The sequence below is a fragment of the Mercenaria mercenaria genome, chromosome 18 (genome assembly GCF_021730395.1).
Source record: "Mercenaria mercenaria strain notata chromosome 18, MADL_Memer_1, whole genome shotgun sequence".
NCBI classification, from domain to species: Eukaryota; Metazoa; Mollusca; class Bivalvia; order Venerida; family Veneridae; genus Mercenaria; species Mercenaria mercenaria.
Genome location: NC_069378.1, coordinates 36,875,167 through 36,892,440, shown reverse-complemented (window position 1 = coordinate 36,892,440; position 17,274 = coordinate 36,875,167). Strand labels below are relative to the sequence as shown.

The 17,274-nt window shown below is 33.8% G+C and overlaps 1 protein-coding gene across 2 annotated transcripts in view; it reads right to left on the bottom strand.

Moving 5' to 3' along the window:
• The window catches only part of LOC123537942 (bax inhibitor 1-like), a 146,600-nt gene extending 136,797 nt beyond the window's left edge, over window positions 1-9,803 (bottom strand). For both annotated transcript variants that reach the window (XR_008368496.1, XM_045321887.2), the window contains exon 1: window positions 9,678-9,803. Coding sequence is in view for 1 of the 2 variants with exons in the window: in XM_045321887.2 (XP_045177822.1) it covers window positions 9,678-9,733 (56 nt within the window). In the remaining variant the exon portion in view is untranslated. The remainder of the gene's footprint in view (window positions 1-9,677) is intronic.
• Window positions 9,804-17,274: the final 7,471 nt, after the last annotated feature.

Sequence of the window (17,274 nt, the reverse complement as noted above, 5' to 3'; positions counted from 1 at the left end):
AATGACCATATATGGTTTTCATATCATTGAAATGCTCTAAAGTGCTGAAAATGAGTTCTGAATGTTTTGTTATTAATATGAAATAAATAAGGAATTGAATTGGTAGAATGTAACCTATAAGTTGTGCAGGGGTAAAAACTGAAACTTGTTTAGATGTGCTGTAAACAGGCTAGTTTGGCCAGATTATGATAGAAGATGACAATTTCAGTGCAATTTAGCAGAGAAAAAGAAGAAAAACTAAAAATATTTCAAAATCACTGTTTTGGGTGTATTTTTTTCAAAAAATGCATATTTATTGACTAAATATTGGTAAGTTATCGGTGTCAGGGGTGAGTTTGGGTATATTTTACAGTAACAGTGTGTGATTTGAGTGCAGTTTATGGTAAAACTTGATAAAATATGGCAAAAATAAGCTCAAGCAAGGAAAAGTGGCCAAAAATGATGTCGCGACAGCTTTTTTCTAGGAAATTTGGCGCGCTAGCATACATTACTGAAAAAGCCATAAAACCTTGAAAATTGATTGTATCAAACTGAAACTGGTATTTTTTTCATGCATTTAGGTTACTGGTACAATTGAAGTGAAAATAACACATTTTGAGTATGAAAAATTTTCCTTTAAGGACGGATTCAGCAAACCGGAAGTGACTACACAGTGTTACATGTGAAGTAGTCCAAAATGTAGTTCCATGCTATGGATGAAATCTGGTATAATGAGTGACATGAGGAGGTGACAGTTAAATTTTTGGCTTATGTTTATTGCTTATGGTATTGAGAATAGATCTAGACCATTTTCATTGTAAATTTCTTGGAATAAGTTTTATTCTTTGCGAAAAATGTCTACCTACGCGTAACTGCTAAACGGCTGTTTTCATGGGGGCATTTTTAGAAGGTGATGTTTCTCAAAACAGATTATTTTTCTTATATACAACATAACATGTCAATATTTTTCTATTTTTGATAGGGATGGGAACGAATACTGAAATCAATATTCGAATATTCAGTTTGCCATATTCGAATATTCGGTTAGTTTTAATGGAAGCTTTAAATTCTTATTAGGTGATTGGCATATACACAACGTATTCATTTGTTTAAAGCGTGGATCATCGTAAATAAGGCCAAAAAAATGTTTGTTTCGGGTAACCCGATCCTACATAGTGAAACCCGCCAATCCTAGCATTTTATTTCACGATTCTGTCAGTATAATCATGAACATATTTAACTAAGGACTTTGGACACTATCATATGCTTCTAGCCTACATTTTGAAGGCAAAATTCCCATTAAGTATTTAAACAATACTCAAATCATTTCGAGTCAATGATAAACCAATGTGTTAGTTAACTTATTACAGCATAAACTGGTTTGTATCTGTTCCTATCAAGATGTTTTTCTTATTTTATCTAGGCCAGGGTATATGTTCTTGAAAAAATAAAATGTTTAATTTCCGTAAAAATATAATGTCATCACTTTACGGAAGTTTTAAATATATGATTTCCAGTCGAATAAAGTGACAAAATCATTTTATTTAAGGAAAAAATAACATTTTAAGATTAAAATCCTATAAATAAATAAAAAATAGAACGATATTTTTGCAAACAACCTGTACTTGATTTATCTTTATACGACTATACCCCCAGCAGAGCTATTGTAAAAGTGTCTTCTTACGGTTGTAAGCAGACACTTTATAAATGTTAAACTGTTAATCCGACGCGATGACCCCAGGTAATTATGCATTGCAATTTTCTTGTTAATTGGACATCTTTTGACATGCATCTGACACATTGACGCCTGTTGCAAACTGTTAATAAGTAACGAAGGCCCCTGCCAATTATGCATTGCTATTTTCTTGTTAATTGTTAATTAATCTTTTGATACGTGATAAACTAACATGACATGATTTTATTCTGTAGAATTAGCATGCTCATATTGCCCAAAATCGATGATACATATTTTGTAAAAAAAAAAATACAATAATTTACGAATATTCGAATTTGATTTTCATATTCGAATATTCAACTGATTTTCGAATATTCGAACATTCGTTCCCATCCCTAATTTTTGATAAGAAGACAATGTTATACTAAATGACCATATATGGTTTTCATATCATTGAAATGCTCTAAAGTGCTGAAAATGAGGTCTGAATGTTTTGTTATTAATATGAAATAACAGTGTTCGAAATTCGCGGTAGTCCGACAGCCCGTGGCTACCAAATTTCAGCTCGGGCTACCGATTTTCCGCAGGTACAAGCCCGACCAGGCTACCGAATTTTCCTAATTTGTTTAAAAAATCATGCTAATTAAACAAGTACTGCGTCCAGACTGAGAAACGCTTATGGAATAATTGTTGGTTTTGCACTCTCACGTATTGACAATCAAACACAGTGTCAAAGACGTAACCACAGCGCTAATTGGCTGAATACAATCACCTCCAGCGTAACGGATAATTTGATTAGCTTTCATACTTCTCGCAAAATCTCACAAGTACCTGCAGTAGGCGGAGCTTAAATTATGCTATCGGTGTGTGTGTAAATGTGTATTCAGCACTTGTTATTAAATCTTGCAAATTGTCAACAGTCCTAGTTGCAGTAATTAGCGAGTGCGGATCCTAAAAAATCGGGCGTAACAGTTTAGATTTTGTTTTGGCAAGGAGTGTCATGTCCGATGCTTTTGGACTCTGACGATGCTGATCTGGACTGGAGTATTTAGAGTTAAAATTTTTCAAAAACATGGCAAACATGTACTGTATGTCTTTTCTTCAAACAAAATGTTATATGGTGCAAAAAATATGTATTTTAAGGTATTAAAGTTCGGGCTAGTGAAATTGGTGTCGGGCTTGGAAAATTTCCAATCTGGTAGCCCGAACGGGCTAGTGGATTCAAATCTGAATTTCGTACACTGAAATAAATAAGGAATTGAATTGGTAGAATGTAACCTTTAGAGAAATAAAACTATCTATTCATTTAGTATTGTATAATACAATAGGTGAATTAAAGTTATCTGTATGTCTGTCTGTCTATAATTTTGTTATATTATAATTAAGGAGGTAGGTTACCTTGATACAAGGGTAAATTCAAATTAGCTGAACCGCAGCATTTTTTTGTATTTCGTGTAATATGAAGTTTTAACTGCTACAATCTCAAATTTCGTTTGTCTCTGTCCCTTCAAGTTCAGTTTTTATCCAGGTTTGAAGAACATGACCCTCCAAACATATTTCATATTGAAAGTAGAAGGAAAATACGGAAATTTAACACTTTTCAGAGTATTTTAGTTTCATTGATATCTGTAGAAGTCTGCATAATTGATAATTTTACTAGTATGCACGTTAGCTTTCTTATATAAGCTTAAAATGTATATGTCACGGGGCTCGTGTTTCCATGGTAAAGCATTTTCTCTCATTTTTAAACAACTACATGTATGTATAAAAATAGGTTTTCGACGGCTTCAGTGCCATTCTGTTAATGACCATCATGGACTATTTGGGTAATATCAGGACAGGGCTCCGGAAATTTTGATAACTCAATCGGTCCGAAACGAAAATCGTGACATCGGCTCTACCCCACCCACCGCTTTCCCAATATTACATATTTTGTAAAACATGATAGAGTAAAGAAATAAGCATGTCATGCATTAAAACTAAGTTACCGGTCACCGCGAGTTACCATACAATGAAGACAGTGTTTCAGTGTTATGTGTGATCGTTACTTTGTTTAAATTTCGATGTTTTTCCTGCTTTCCTGCAGGGATAAAATTGCCGGCATTGACACCGTGTACGTAACTAGTCTAAAAGCCGACGCACGTGACTTTGGTACCGTATACACGGCAGATACTTTGTGATGTTTCCTCATTCTTTGACGGAATTCTATAAAATACAATGTGTCAAAGTGAATTACACGACACATATTCTCTGCTAAACAGCCTCAGTATTTTAAGAATACTCTGCCGCGGACCGGTTGTGTGTTATGTAAACGCTGAGATCGAATTCCCCGCATGTAATGTACCAAAAGGTCACGCGGGTTGGCCACGCATATTTCATTTCACTTACGTTATACTTCAATAAGCAACTACATTATATAAAGTTATATGTTCTCTTCTGATGTAAACAAAATTTCATTCTGAAACTTTTTTTAAAAGACCAATTTGATAAACAGCACCACTTCAGTTTTCTTTATCATTCATGTTTGCCGGTCCATTTTTTTCTTTTTCTTTTTTGTACAGTCGGGTTTCAAAGACGATTTTCTGCACTTGTTTCAACTGGAGCCCCAACTAATGAATCATGTAATTTTTTCAAATCAAGTAATTATAAATATAAATCAAAGACCTATAATGTACATGATTAAATGCAGTGACCATTTGTTTTTTACCCGTGATCAAACATAACCTTTTTAAATAAACCATCCGTCGGATTCTAAATAAAAGAAGTGGATCCCCGTCGAAATGATTTGGATCCAGTCAGAAACATTTGGAAACCAGTCAAAAATGTTTAATATGGCAGTCGGCTGTCTGCTAATATTAAAGGATGTGCCGCGCGAGCGCCGATTGCGTCACGTGCTAATTACGGACCGATTATCAAAGTGACAATCAGACCGATTGACACGTTTATTGATTATCTGAGGGTGCGACCAACAATTTCCTGCTTGACAGGTGATCGTATATTGAGATATCAGACCGAAATTTATACTTTTCTCCATTTTTACGAGACCGATTTTTTTTGTTTTTTCACTTAACAAATCGGTCTGAAAAGTCAAAAATCGGTCCAAAACCGACAAACCGGCAAATTGCCAAAGCCCTGGGTAATATTATTAGCAAAATACCATGCACTTTACATGGTACCCTATTTTTCTTAAAGTTTAAAGTAACCGTGGCAACAGAGATGTTTAAAATAGCTTTTATCATGCTTTTTGTCGTAATTTCTTATAAAAAATATTGAATAAGATTATCTTTTTAGTTAATGTGGCTTTAAAACATATTATTTCTAAAGTAAGTTACATTTTTGTGTTATTTGCATTTATTCAAACACATTTCACAGGTCAGAATACTTACAGCAGTACCCCTCGTATGGTATTTTTCATGGAAAAATCATTCAACTTGCTGCTACTATTCTCATGGATATTGTTGAAATGAAAATAAAAAGCCGAAGCTGTGTTTCTTAAATAGATCAGTGTCAACGCTTTTGAATTTTACATTTAGATACATAGGTCACGGGCTTCGTTTCCATGGTAACATCAATTCAATTTAAGAAACCACTATTTTCTACTGATTTGAACAATTTTAGATCTTAGTTTTAGTATATAAGTAACAAATTATCAATGGACCCTGAAAGAAAAGGTTTTACAAATCAAACTGCTAGATTTTTTATTTGAAAATGACAGTAAAAAGTAACTTTTCACCCAACTATATTCCAAATAACATTGGTTACCATCATCCATTTTCTTACATTCTGCTTAACATTTCAATATAACTACACAAAAGAAGCAAAATATTGATTATTATTCTGAGCAAAAGACTCATAAAAAATATTTCAGCAAATAATGGTTATTTGAAAATAGTTAAAATAAAGGAAATGCACAGAATTACGTACTTTCAAGATAAAAGCTATTAATTTTGCGCAGTAACTGACATGTAACGTCATGACATCAATGACGTCATTTAAAGGCAACATTGTTTTGAAGCGTTTCTGCGACAATTTATTCATTATTTCTACATTATTAAACCATAAAGCATCAGCTCGAAGACTGTTACGAGGTTCATGATTTGTTTTCAGAAAAATGAATATACAAACACATTTAGTTTGTCGTAAACGTCGTCGTAAATCGTCACGTTAGCTTCCGGTTGGACATGCGCACTTACAAATATGAAGGTAACCTACCTCCTTAATGTAAACTTATGGATTCGAATATATCTACAATCAAATGTTTGTGTATATTGATACAGAAAAATTCTTTCATGATTTGTTATTAAGTTTAAAAAAGACTTAGAGCTGCGCATATATGTCTAAAAATGTATGAAATCTAAATGTTTTTGCTATGTTTTCATCGCATTGTTTCTTTTAAAGATATTGTTTATGTTTAAGAAAAAATTGAAATTAAACATTTAAACTACATTTATATAATACAATAGGTGAAATAAAGTTATCTGTATGTCTGTCTGTCTATACTTTTGTTATATTATAATTAATGTAAACTTACGGATTCAAATCTATCTACAATCAAATGTTTGTGTATACTGATACAGAAAAATTCTTTTATGATTTGTTATTAACTTTAAAAAAGACTTAGAGCGGCGCATATATGTCTAAAAATGTATGAAATCTAAATGTTTTTGCTATGTTTTCATCGCATTGTTTCTTTTAAATATATTTTTTATGATTAAGAAAAATTTGAAATTAAACATTTAAACTACATGTACGATTTGCAGCATGTTGTAAAAGATTACTTTCAAATGTATTAAATTGACATGTTTGTATATTTTTAACATCATATATATGTCATTCAAATACGTTTAAACTTAGTATAAATATATACAAATAAAATGTAAAAATATAAAATTATTTGATGTTTGTGTTTCCTTTTTAATTATTATTATTTAATTACCCTTACAGTGACATTTCCCTTAAAGAAATAATCATTCCTAAAAAAAAATTGACTCCATTGCACACTTTACTTCCATTTCGCACCATTGCGTACTTTATCTCCATTGCGCACTATAGGCGTACCCTATAAATGCATAATCTAGTTGTATAAAATCTTTTTCCTTCCATTAAACCATATTCATTATATAGCTTTACGCCTCATTTGCATCATTACTTAGATAAATATACATTACTGTATTAAGGCACACCGCCACTTTCTTAGAAAGTTCCTAGGGCTAGACCTGATCAAGTAAAGAACCGGAAACCGTTTTCCATGTTCAGACCCCTGAATTTGACAACTTTAACAGGCTGGTAACATTGCCCGATCGGGCTTATGACACAAAAAGTAATATTTCTTGAAAAATAATGAAGATATTTCTTTCAAACTTGGTACATTTGTTAAGCATAACAAATGATACAAATTAGAATAAAAAGAACTTGGTTGACTTCAGTTTTGGTAGAATTATTTCCCCTTTTCAGATTTTTATGACGCATAATCTTTGAAGTCCAAAAAAACAATGTTCTTAGTTTAAAATAAAAAAGGGTTAAATGGCTTTCTAATGCTCTAAATTATTGCGCTAGTACATGAATGTAAACATTTTACTCTGCTTTCACTTACAACATTATAGAGAAATGTTAGTCCTAAAAAAATTGCTCATACATCTGCACTAGAAACAAAGTATTTACCCTAAATATATAGAATAAAGGTATGGGCGCACAAGTTTGGAGCACTAGAAAGCTATTGAAGCCTTTTCTGTTTTAAACATTGCATTAAAACATAATATTTTTGGACTTTAAAAATTATGCATCACAAAAATCTGAAAAAGGGAAGTAATTCTAACTAAACTGAACCCAAACAAAAAAAAAGGCCTAATAAACACTGTCAATAAACGCCACTAAAACCGTGATCCGCAAGCGAGTTATTAATCCAATAAACACCATCAAAACCATGTTCCAATTTCACATGCAAATGAGCTAATGGATCGCTAATTAACATAAATGTGTCATTTAACAACACGCTAATGGAGCGCACAATAGATCGCTCAATGGAACGCATAATAGATCGTATAATGGAACGCATAATAGATCGTATAATGGATCGCATAATGGATCGCTTAACGGAACGCATATAATAGATCACTCAATGGAATGCGTTTCATCAAACTGATACATTCCTAACTACAGGGTGTATTTAATTGAAACCTGATGCATTCAGTTTTGGCAAATTGTTAATGTGATTGGGTATAGCCTGGCTTTGCAGAGATATGCAGTAACTGTTGAAAAGATCTTTCTGTTAAAATTATTCAAATGTATTATTTGTTAAATTATATATAATACAAATTTAGCAATCATTCAACATTTTCATGATCATTTGGATGCAGTTTTATACAAATCGTTTGATAAATCATGCAGCTAACAGAAATTCCATCTTAAATTTTGTAAAATATGGATAGACAAAGAGAAACATATATTTATTAACTAGTTTCCATATAAGAAAGTATACAGGTCATTTGAATCAGCATTTCAAAAACTATTGTGTTATGCATTTAATAAATCTTGGAATTCTAACATACCGGTACACTTATTTTATTGAAATCTATAAAGAATCACAATGTAAACATGCATTCATTTATAATTAATTGTAAGTACATGTTTTAAGAAAATACCTTTATAGTTGTAAATCACAGAAATTAAATGAAATAACAACCACCATTTTCTCTTCAGTAAATCCATATCATATGTCCAACCTCTACACTTACTACCTAAAAATGCACTAATTTCTGTCCCTCAATATTATACCTTAGATGAGATTACATAACATAACCTAGCAACTAGAAGATCTGCTGTTAGGGTACATTGGATGGATTAAAACCATATGTTTCCTGATAAAAGAGGAGGAAGCCTTCTGAATGGCTCTGTAAAGTTAATAACTCGCTTCAAAATCGCGATCCATTTAATGGAACACGTTCCGTTTGCGATCCATTGCAACCATTTCTTGATTGTTTCAATGGATCACTAATGGAACACACTAACAAACACCAAAAATGCGGTTTTGATGGTGTTTATAAGGTGTTTTTATAGTGTTTATTACAAAAAAATTTTGTTTGGGAAGGCAACAAAGTTATTTCTATCTTGATAAGCATTATATGCAATGCTTAATAAATGGACCAAGTTTGAAAGAAATATCTTCATTATTTGTCAAGAAATATTACTTTTTGTGTCATAAGCCCAATAGGAGAGATCGTGTTTGTATACAAATTCTATTTTTAGAACTGATAAGACAGTGATCGGGTGGGCAGAAGCCGACCGTCCATGTTTTTTGTAAACAGTGATGTTTTTCTAACAGTCTAAACTTTCTTAAAACACAAATTACATAAATAATTTTTTGATCAATGGAAAGGTTATAAAACAAGCAATTTATTGATTACTTTTAATTGTTATTTCGAAATAAAATGGATTAATTATGAACGCTTAACTTACACTGTTTTTCTAAAGGTTGTGAAAATCACTACGCCGCTTTTAAAATTATATGTGATTTAAAACGGTTATTGATTGAAAAAAGATATTTGGATACAAAAATATGAAGATTGTTAGTATTTCAAATCTTTTTGAATTTTGAAAATCCATAAATGAGCAAAAAAGTTATTAAAAATTAAAAATTCTGATTCAATACGCAAACGGTGTAAAATCATTTGTTTTGCCAACCACCAGATAAACAGATGTTAACGCGTGACGTCACGGCGATCTCTCCTATGGGGCAATGTTACCAGCCTGTTTAATGCAACCCCACCCCCCCCCCCCCCCCCCACACACAAAAAAAAACACACAAGAATATGAGAAAACCTGAGAATACGAGAAAAGCCAAAGGGAATAATGCCATGATTCCTACTCGTTTCACTCACTTTCAGTTTCGATTTTTGGTTCTGGAAACCCAGGCCAGAGTAATGTCGAGTAATATGTCTGGTAATATCGAGGTGCCAATTTCGAAAATATGATTAAGAAGAGATTACAGAATTTAGACTGAAATATAATTGAATATCAAGCTTACAAGTGGTCGAACTTGAACAGCGCTTCTGGAAGAAAATTATCTGTCGCAGTTGCCATTTTTCTGGGTTTTTTTAAGATGACGTTTGCCAATGACGTTTCATACCAGAAAGAACAAAAAAACAGCCCAAAGTGGTATAATCACAGGCAAGTACCTAGCATACTGCCTCACACCTCTCGCGAGTATTATGGACAGGGGCGTCGATGATTAGTACAGAATAAAATAATAAAAACTAAAAGACAGTTCCTTCAGAGATAGTAAGATAGTTGTTAAAATGTTAAAAGGATTGAGTAAAAAGATGAAAACAAGTTTAACTCTAGTAACTGAGCTGGGTCATTGCCTGCTCGAAGGACTCTAGTCGGACAGGGTTGCACAAAGAGCTATAAAAATAAATTTTTATTTTATACTTACAAGATACAAGATACAAGATACAAGAAACTTTATTTTACGTCGGATATGAAATTAACAAATAACATTAGCTTAAAGCTATTTCCCGACAAACGTATGATATAGTAATAACAAAAATAAAATGAAAAAATAAAACAGCTGTAAAGAGAAAGCAGTCATAAAAGAACAAGGGAAGTAACTCTGTAACAGTACATAAACATTACTGACCTTGTTACTCCCCTTAAAAGCTAAATTAAAGCATACATGCTGAAAAGAGGGATACTAAATCAAGCAAAAAAAAAATTAGTTAATTACAAATAAGTAGATGACATTATGGGTATTGTGGCAAGTGTAAAAACAAAAACCCTATCTAAGTAAATGTCCCAAAAAACTACCGAAAGAAAGTTGTAGATTTGGGAAAAGGGCCTGGAGAGGTCATTCACTCCACCACACCCATATCTGTCATCTACCCTAGGAGAAAAGAAGCACACAAGTTAAAACATAAAAAACAAAACAGACAACTTACAGTACATATTTACATAAAATTAACTAAACTAAGACATACTAAGAGAGGAGCACATATTTAATAATAGGCTTTTTAAGCACATGCAGATTATTACTAGGAAAAACTAAGCTAAATCTGTACCATGCAACTAAGAAAACAAAAAAAAAAAAAAAAAAAAAATGAGGCATGAAGAGTATTATACAGAAGAAAGAAAAAAGAGAAAAAGTAAAACCTGTGGGAAAGCTGCTGATCTTGACCTAGGCCTAAAAACTGCCATAAAAGTAACTAAATAAAAAACTGATTAGCAAAAATAACACAAAAGTGTGACAGATAAGATGAGATTAAGAGCAGATATCTCCTCAAATCAGATTTGCGAAGAACTGATCAGCAACTTTCTCGCAGAGAGTCATGTTTACATAAAATGTGATAACAGCAGCATTTTTTAAAACAAAAGCATGATAGAGAAAAAGCAAACAAAAAACAAGCAAGCAAAACAAAGCAAGCAGGACAACAGCACATACAATAAGCAAACATACAGCATACACTCACTGACACATGGCACATTTACATTTGGGGCCAGTCCAGGTGCGGACCAGTCTGACAAAGTCTTTGTACCTATCTATGGTTCTCATGTCATTTGGCAGACTGTTCCACACCCTGACGGCCTCAAACCTAAATGAGTTTCTTCCATACCTTGTTGTCCTTACTTGTGGCACTTCTAGAACATTTTCATACCTGAAATCATAATTAGAAGATTTTAATTTTACAATATTTTGCAGATATTCAGGCGAAAGATGGTGTATACATTTAAAAGTTTCGATGGCAATGGTTCGTAGTCTGTTTAGATGTAATGTTGTTAAATTTACTTTGTTTAATAGAGTTTCATATGAAGAAGTAAAGTCATTATAGACAATCTTAAGAGCTCTAAATTGTATTTTTTCAAGTTTTTCAGTGTTGGTTTTTGAACAAAAGTGCCAGATTAGAGGACAGTAATTAAAATTTGATCTAATAAAAGATTTAAAAATAATTAGTCTTGTATTTTCATTGAGAAATTTGCTCAGTCTCTGTAATACGTTAAGTTGTTTGGCGGCCTTTCTGCAGAGATTGGTAACCTGGGAGTCAAAATTTAGCTGAAAATCAAGATTGACTCCTAGTAGTTTAACCTCGTCTTCACATATTATTTCATTTTGACCTATGTTGAAGGATTTGACTGCTTTATTAGTTTTGTTTCCTATGCAAATGGACTGGAATTTTTCTGGATTAGCTTGCATTTGGTTTATATCGAACCAATCAATAAGGATTTGACTTTCAGATTCTAGAGTTTCTTTGAATACATCTAGATCCGTGTGTTGGAAAGAAAGGGTATTGTCATCTGCATAATTGTAAAGAGTTGACCTATGTACGAAATAGAATATATCATTTAAGAATATATTGAAGACCAAAGGCCCGAGGATTGATCCTTGAGGGACACCTTTAAGTATTTCATGCCATTCACTAGTAATTTTACCGAGTTTAACCCTTTGAGACCTATGTGAAAGGTAGTTTAGCATGAGTTTGCAGGCTTTCTCTGATAAACCATATGCCTCAAGTTTGAGGACTATAAGATTATGTGGTAAGCAGTCAAAGGCTTTGGATAAATCCATTAGTATGGCGCCTATATATTGATTTTCATCAAGGGATTTTTTCCAGTCTTCAACTAATTTTAACAAAGTTGTTTGGCAGCCATAGGATGACCTAAAAGCAGATAGATATGGATGGAAAATATTTTCAAAAAAGTCAGTTAATTGATCACTCATGATTCTTTCATATATTTTGGACATGGTGGGTAAGATGCTTACTGGCCTGTAATTTTTTTCAATGAAGGGATCATCTTTTTTATAAATGGGTCTAACCTGGGCTTGTTTAAGTTTGGATGGGAATTGACCTTTATCTATCATAGCGTTTGCTATTTCCTTAATTGGGTTTACAAGGCTGCTTTGACCTGCTTTTATGATTTTAGGTGGTATGGTATCCACACCCGTGGCCTTCTTACAGTCGAGTTTCTTGATGCAATTTCTCACTTTATTTTCTGTTATATGATTAAAATTAAAGTGCTCATTCTTACAATTGTTTAAGATGGCCTTGATACTAGGGTGTTCTTTATCTACCGGGGTTTTGTTATTTATCCCTATGTTTTGTGCAATATTTATGTAAAAAGAATTTAATTTTTCTGATACTATATTTTGATCTGATATTAAAGTGTTATTTTCCTGATTTTTAAGAATAATTGGATTATCGGACTTATTTGTAGACTTTTGAGATAGGAAGGGTTTGATGGTTGGCCAGAAATCTTTTGATTTTGGTCCGCCATCGCACCTTTCCTTAAAATAGACTGATATGGATTCTCTTTTAAGTTTTGTTTTTAGATTTCTTAGGCGGGTGTATTCTTGCCAGTTAAGATTGGATCTATTCTTTGTATATGTATTTTTGGCATTTCTAGTTTTATATATAATTTTACGATATTTTGAGTTCATGTAGGGTGGGGGGTTTCGTCTAGGTATTTTTTCTTTTAGGGGGGCATGTTCATTAATTACTTCTTTGAGCATATACTCATGGGCCCAGTAGATATCGTCCATATCTTCAAAGATATGTGCAGTGTGGAATGGGGTTTGTGAGAGGTCAAGATTAAAATTGTTTTCATCAAAATTTTTGTAACTCCTAAATGTGACTTTTTTCTTACTTTCTGTTTGACAATGCTCCTTTAATGATGTTGCAATAAAATTATGGCAGTCGCTTAGTCCGCAGTTAAAATTGATAGTTTTACATAAAAGGTTTTTAGAGTTTGTTAAAATAACATCAATCAGAGTAGGTTCTTCATTTTTTGTGTAACAGGTGGGTTCTGATATAATATTCTCTAAGCTAAAACTGTCACAAATATTAATTAAAGGTTTACTTTTTTCTTTTTTCAATAGGTCGTAATTCAGGTCACCTAAACACATGAGATTTTCAAAATTAATAAACATTTTATCTAAGCAAGGTGTCAATACTTCTTTGGGTTGCAGTATTTTCTCAGTGAATCGCATAATAGATCGCTTAATGGATTGCATAATAGATCACTTAGTCGATCGCTCAATGGGAGTTAATGCATTTCATCAAACAGATACATTCCTAACTCACAAACTCACAAATCCTCTTCTGAGAGAAGGCTTGGTGTAGCCTCTTGGTTCAGCTCTGCGTTTTCTTCAATATTTGTGTAATTGCTTGGTGCTATTCCGGTGCTTATTTTTGAGCGATAATTATATTTATTGTCTTGTGATTTCCAGAACTTATCTAGACTTCTTTCAAACGATAGAACTGTCTTGCAATCAAGGACTTTATGTGGTAACGAGTTCTATAAGTCCACAACTCTGTATTTGAATGAATGTTTGCGAAGTTCCAATCTTGGTCTTTTCTTGAATATCTTAGTATTGTGCCCTCTTGTTCTGTCCGATTCTCGCAGGTGGAATATCTTGCTTACCTCAGGGTCATATTTTCCAGCTAGAATTTTAAACACTTCAATCATGTGACCTATGTGTCGTCTATAAGTCAGTGAAGGTAGCTTTAGTTTTTCAAGTCTTTCCGGCTAACTTAGATTGTTCATTCCTGGAAGTAATTTTGATGTTCTCCTTTGCAAGTTTTCAATCATGTCTGTATACTTGAGTTTATATGGGCTCCAAACTGGATTGGCATATTCAATAAGAGGTCTGACTAAACTTGTGTATAGAAGTTTGAATGTTTTAATATCCAGAAATTGAAAAGATCTTATGGCTCCGAGTACTGAATTAGCCTTGTTTAGTTTTTGAGTCATATGGCTTTCAAAGCTTAAATTTTCGTCAATGATCACTCCGTTGTCTTTTTCCTCTGATGATTTTTTCATTGGTGGTAAGTCTTTCTTTAGTTTTTATTGGTCATACATGGAAAATGTCATCTTTAGCCATGATTCCCAACCTGGTAGGAATAAGAAATTTTATAGGTACATTAAATATAACAAAATAGAAAATGTCGGCATAGCCCCTCTCAAATCAGATGGCATCACCCACACTGATCCAGTCACCAAAGCAAACATCCTTAATAAGCAATTTGAATCAGTCTTCTCCCCACCTAAGCCCCTAAGCGTTAAAAATGTGTGCTCCAAACTGTTAACATCCACTTCTTCCCTAATGGACCAAATAAATGTTACTCCAGAGGGTGTTGACAAACTTCTTGGCCTATCTCCACATAAAGCGTCCGGGCCAGATGAATTATCCCCCCGTGTTCTCAAGGAACTTCACCAGGAAATCGCCCCCGTCCTTTGCCACATCTTTAATTTATCCCTAAATACAGGCATTGTCCCTAAAAACCGGAAAAAGGCAACAGTTGAACCGATGCAAGTTTTTAAAAAAGGTCTCAAATCAAAACCCAGCAACTATCGACCAATTTCTCTGACCTGTATTGCGTCCAAACTCCTTGAGCACATCGTGGTCTCAAATCTTATGTCCTTCTTTGATAAACATAACACTATCAGCCAGTTCCAACATGGTTTTAGGTCGGAACATAGTTGCGAAACTCAACTTATTAATTTTACCCAGGAACTTTATAGCAACTTAGAACAAGGTCAACAAACTGATGTCATCGTAATGGATTTTTCTAAGGCATTTGACAAAGTCGACCATCTGAGGCTAATTTACAAGTTACAATCTCTAGGTGTTAGTTCCCAAATAACTAACTGGTTCAAATCCTTCCTGTCTAATCGTACTCAGAAGGTCGCAGTTGAAGGTCACTTGTCCAGTGAACTTCCAGTCCTGTCTAGAGTTCCACAGGGGTCTGTCCTTGGGCCCTGTCTTTTCCTTGTATATATTAACGACCTGCCAGACTCAGTCAAATGTAAAACCCGAATGTTTGCAGATGACACCATTGTCTGGCAAATGGAATTTAACCCTAACAAATGTGAAGTCCTTAGAGTAAGTAGGAAGAGAAATCCCATTATTTATCCCTACAGGTTACACAACACAGAGTTAAAGTTCACCTCATCAGCTAAGTACCTAGGAATAACTATCTCCAATGATTTGAACTGGTCACGACATATAGAGAATATAACCTCTAAGGCAACCTTTTCCCTCCGATTTATCCAGAGAAATATCAAGACAGACAACATAAAGGTTAAACAAGCCGCATACACCGCCTACGTCCGCCCCCAGTTAGAATAATGTTCAAGTGTGTGGCATCCCTGGCAGAAATCTCTCACATAAACTTGAATGGGTCCAAAGGTCAGCAGCTAGGTATGTAATGAATGACTACAACTACACAAGCAGTGTAACTGAAATGTTAAAATCCCTAGAATGGAAAACTCTCCAGTATCGCAGGTTAAACTGTCCACTACTTTTGTTTTACAAAATAAGGACACAGACCGTCGCAACTGACCAAGGTTACCTGAACCCCATTAGAAATCTGAACTACTTTATCCCTTATTTCAGCACCCACTACTTTGCTAACTCCTATTTCCTTAGAACCACCCGTCTCTGGAATTCCCTCCCCACATCAGTCAAAGCTAGCCCCAGCCTTAGTATCTTTACAGAGAGGCTGGCGGTGGTCACTATGTAATTCTTCCATTCTGTCCTATTATAACTGTAGCATACTGTCCTTTTATCTTTTACTTTTAATACTGTAATATACTAAATTTCTCTAACAACTGTCTCTCTGACACTACCCTCGGGTATACCGGAAGTTACTGGCCTCCATGTGGAGGATTCTCCTTTTACTATGACTCGTTGTCTTCGTCCCACTAAGAATGACTCTAGCCAGCGTATGCAAGTTGATCCGATTTTATATTTTTGGAGCTTATGTAGAAGACGCTTGTGAGGGATTGTGTCGAAGGCCTTCATAAAATCGCAGTACGCCACATCGACACATCCACCTTCGTCTATAATTTCTGTCCAGCGGTCTAACACTTCCAGTAGCTGAAGCATTGTTGAACGTCCCGAGATAAAACCGTACTGTTTATCACTAAATAGTTTGTATCTTTTCATGTGCTTTACAATGTTTTCTCTTACAATACTTTCAAGCACCTTGCATAGTATGCATGTCAGAGAAACAGGTCTATAATTACCTGTATACTTTTTGTCATCTTTTTTATTATGCGCTGTAATGTTGGCACTTTTCCATAACTCTGGTATATGTCCACTTTCAACTGAATTTTTGAATATAATATATAACGGCAAAGCCAGAACGTCTTTCATCTCTTTTAGTATACGTGGATGAATCCCATCAGGTCCAGGAGATTTACTTATTTTCAGTTCTTTCAGTTTCTTGGCAATATCTTCAGAGCTAAACAAAACCTCATTTAGACTTTCAATATTATCTGGTATTTCAATTTCTGGCATTTCGTCCGATGAATATTCATTTGTGAACACCGAGCCAAAGAAATCCGCCAACATATCAGCTTTCTCTTTGTTTCCCTTTGTCAACTTTTTCTTATCACTGTCTTTGTACAAATCCGGTATTGAAGACTTAGTTTTGGATTTTTTCTGAACATTGTTCCAGATTTGTTTTCGGTTTTCTTTCGCATTCTCCGCTATATTTTTCTCTTTCAGTTTTATTCGCTTTCTTGTCAGTTTCCTCACTTGGTTCCTGACGCGGTTGTACTCATCTCTGGCACTGATATCATTGGTTTGCTTATATCTGTTCCATAGTCTCTGTTTTTGATTGATTTTT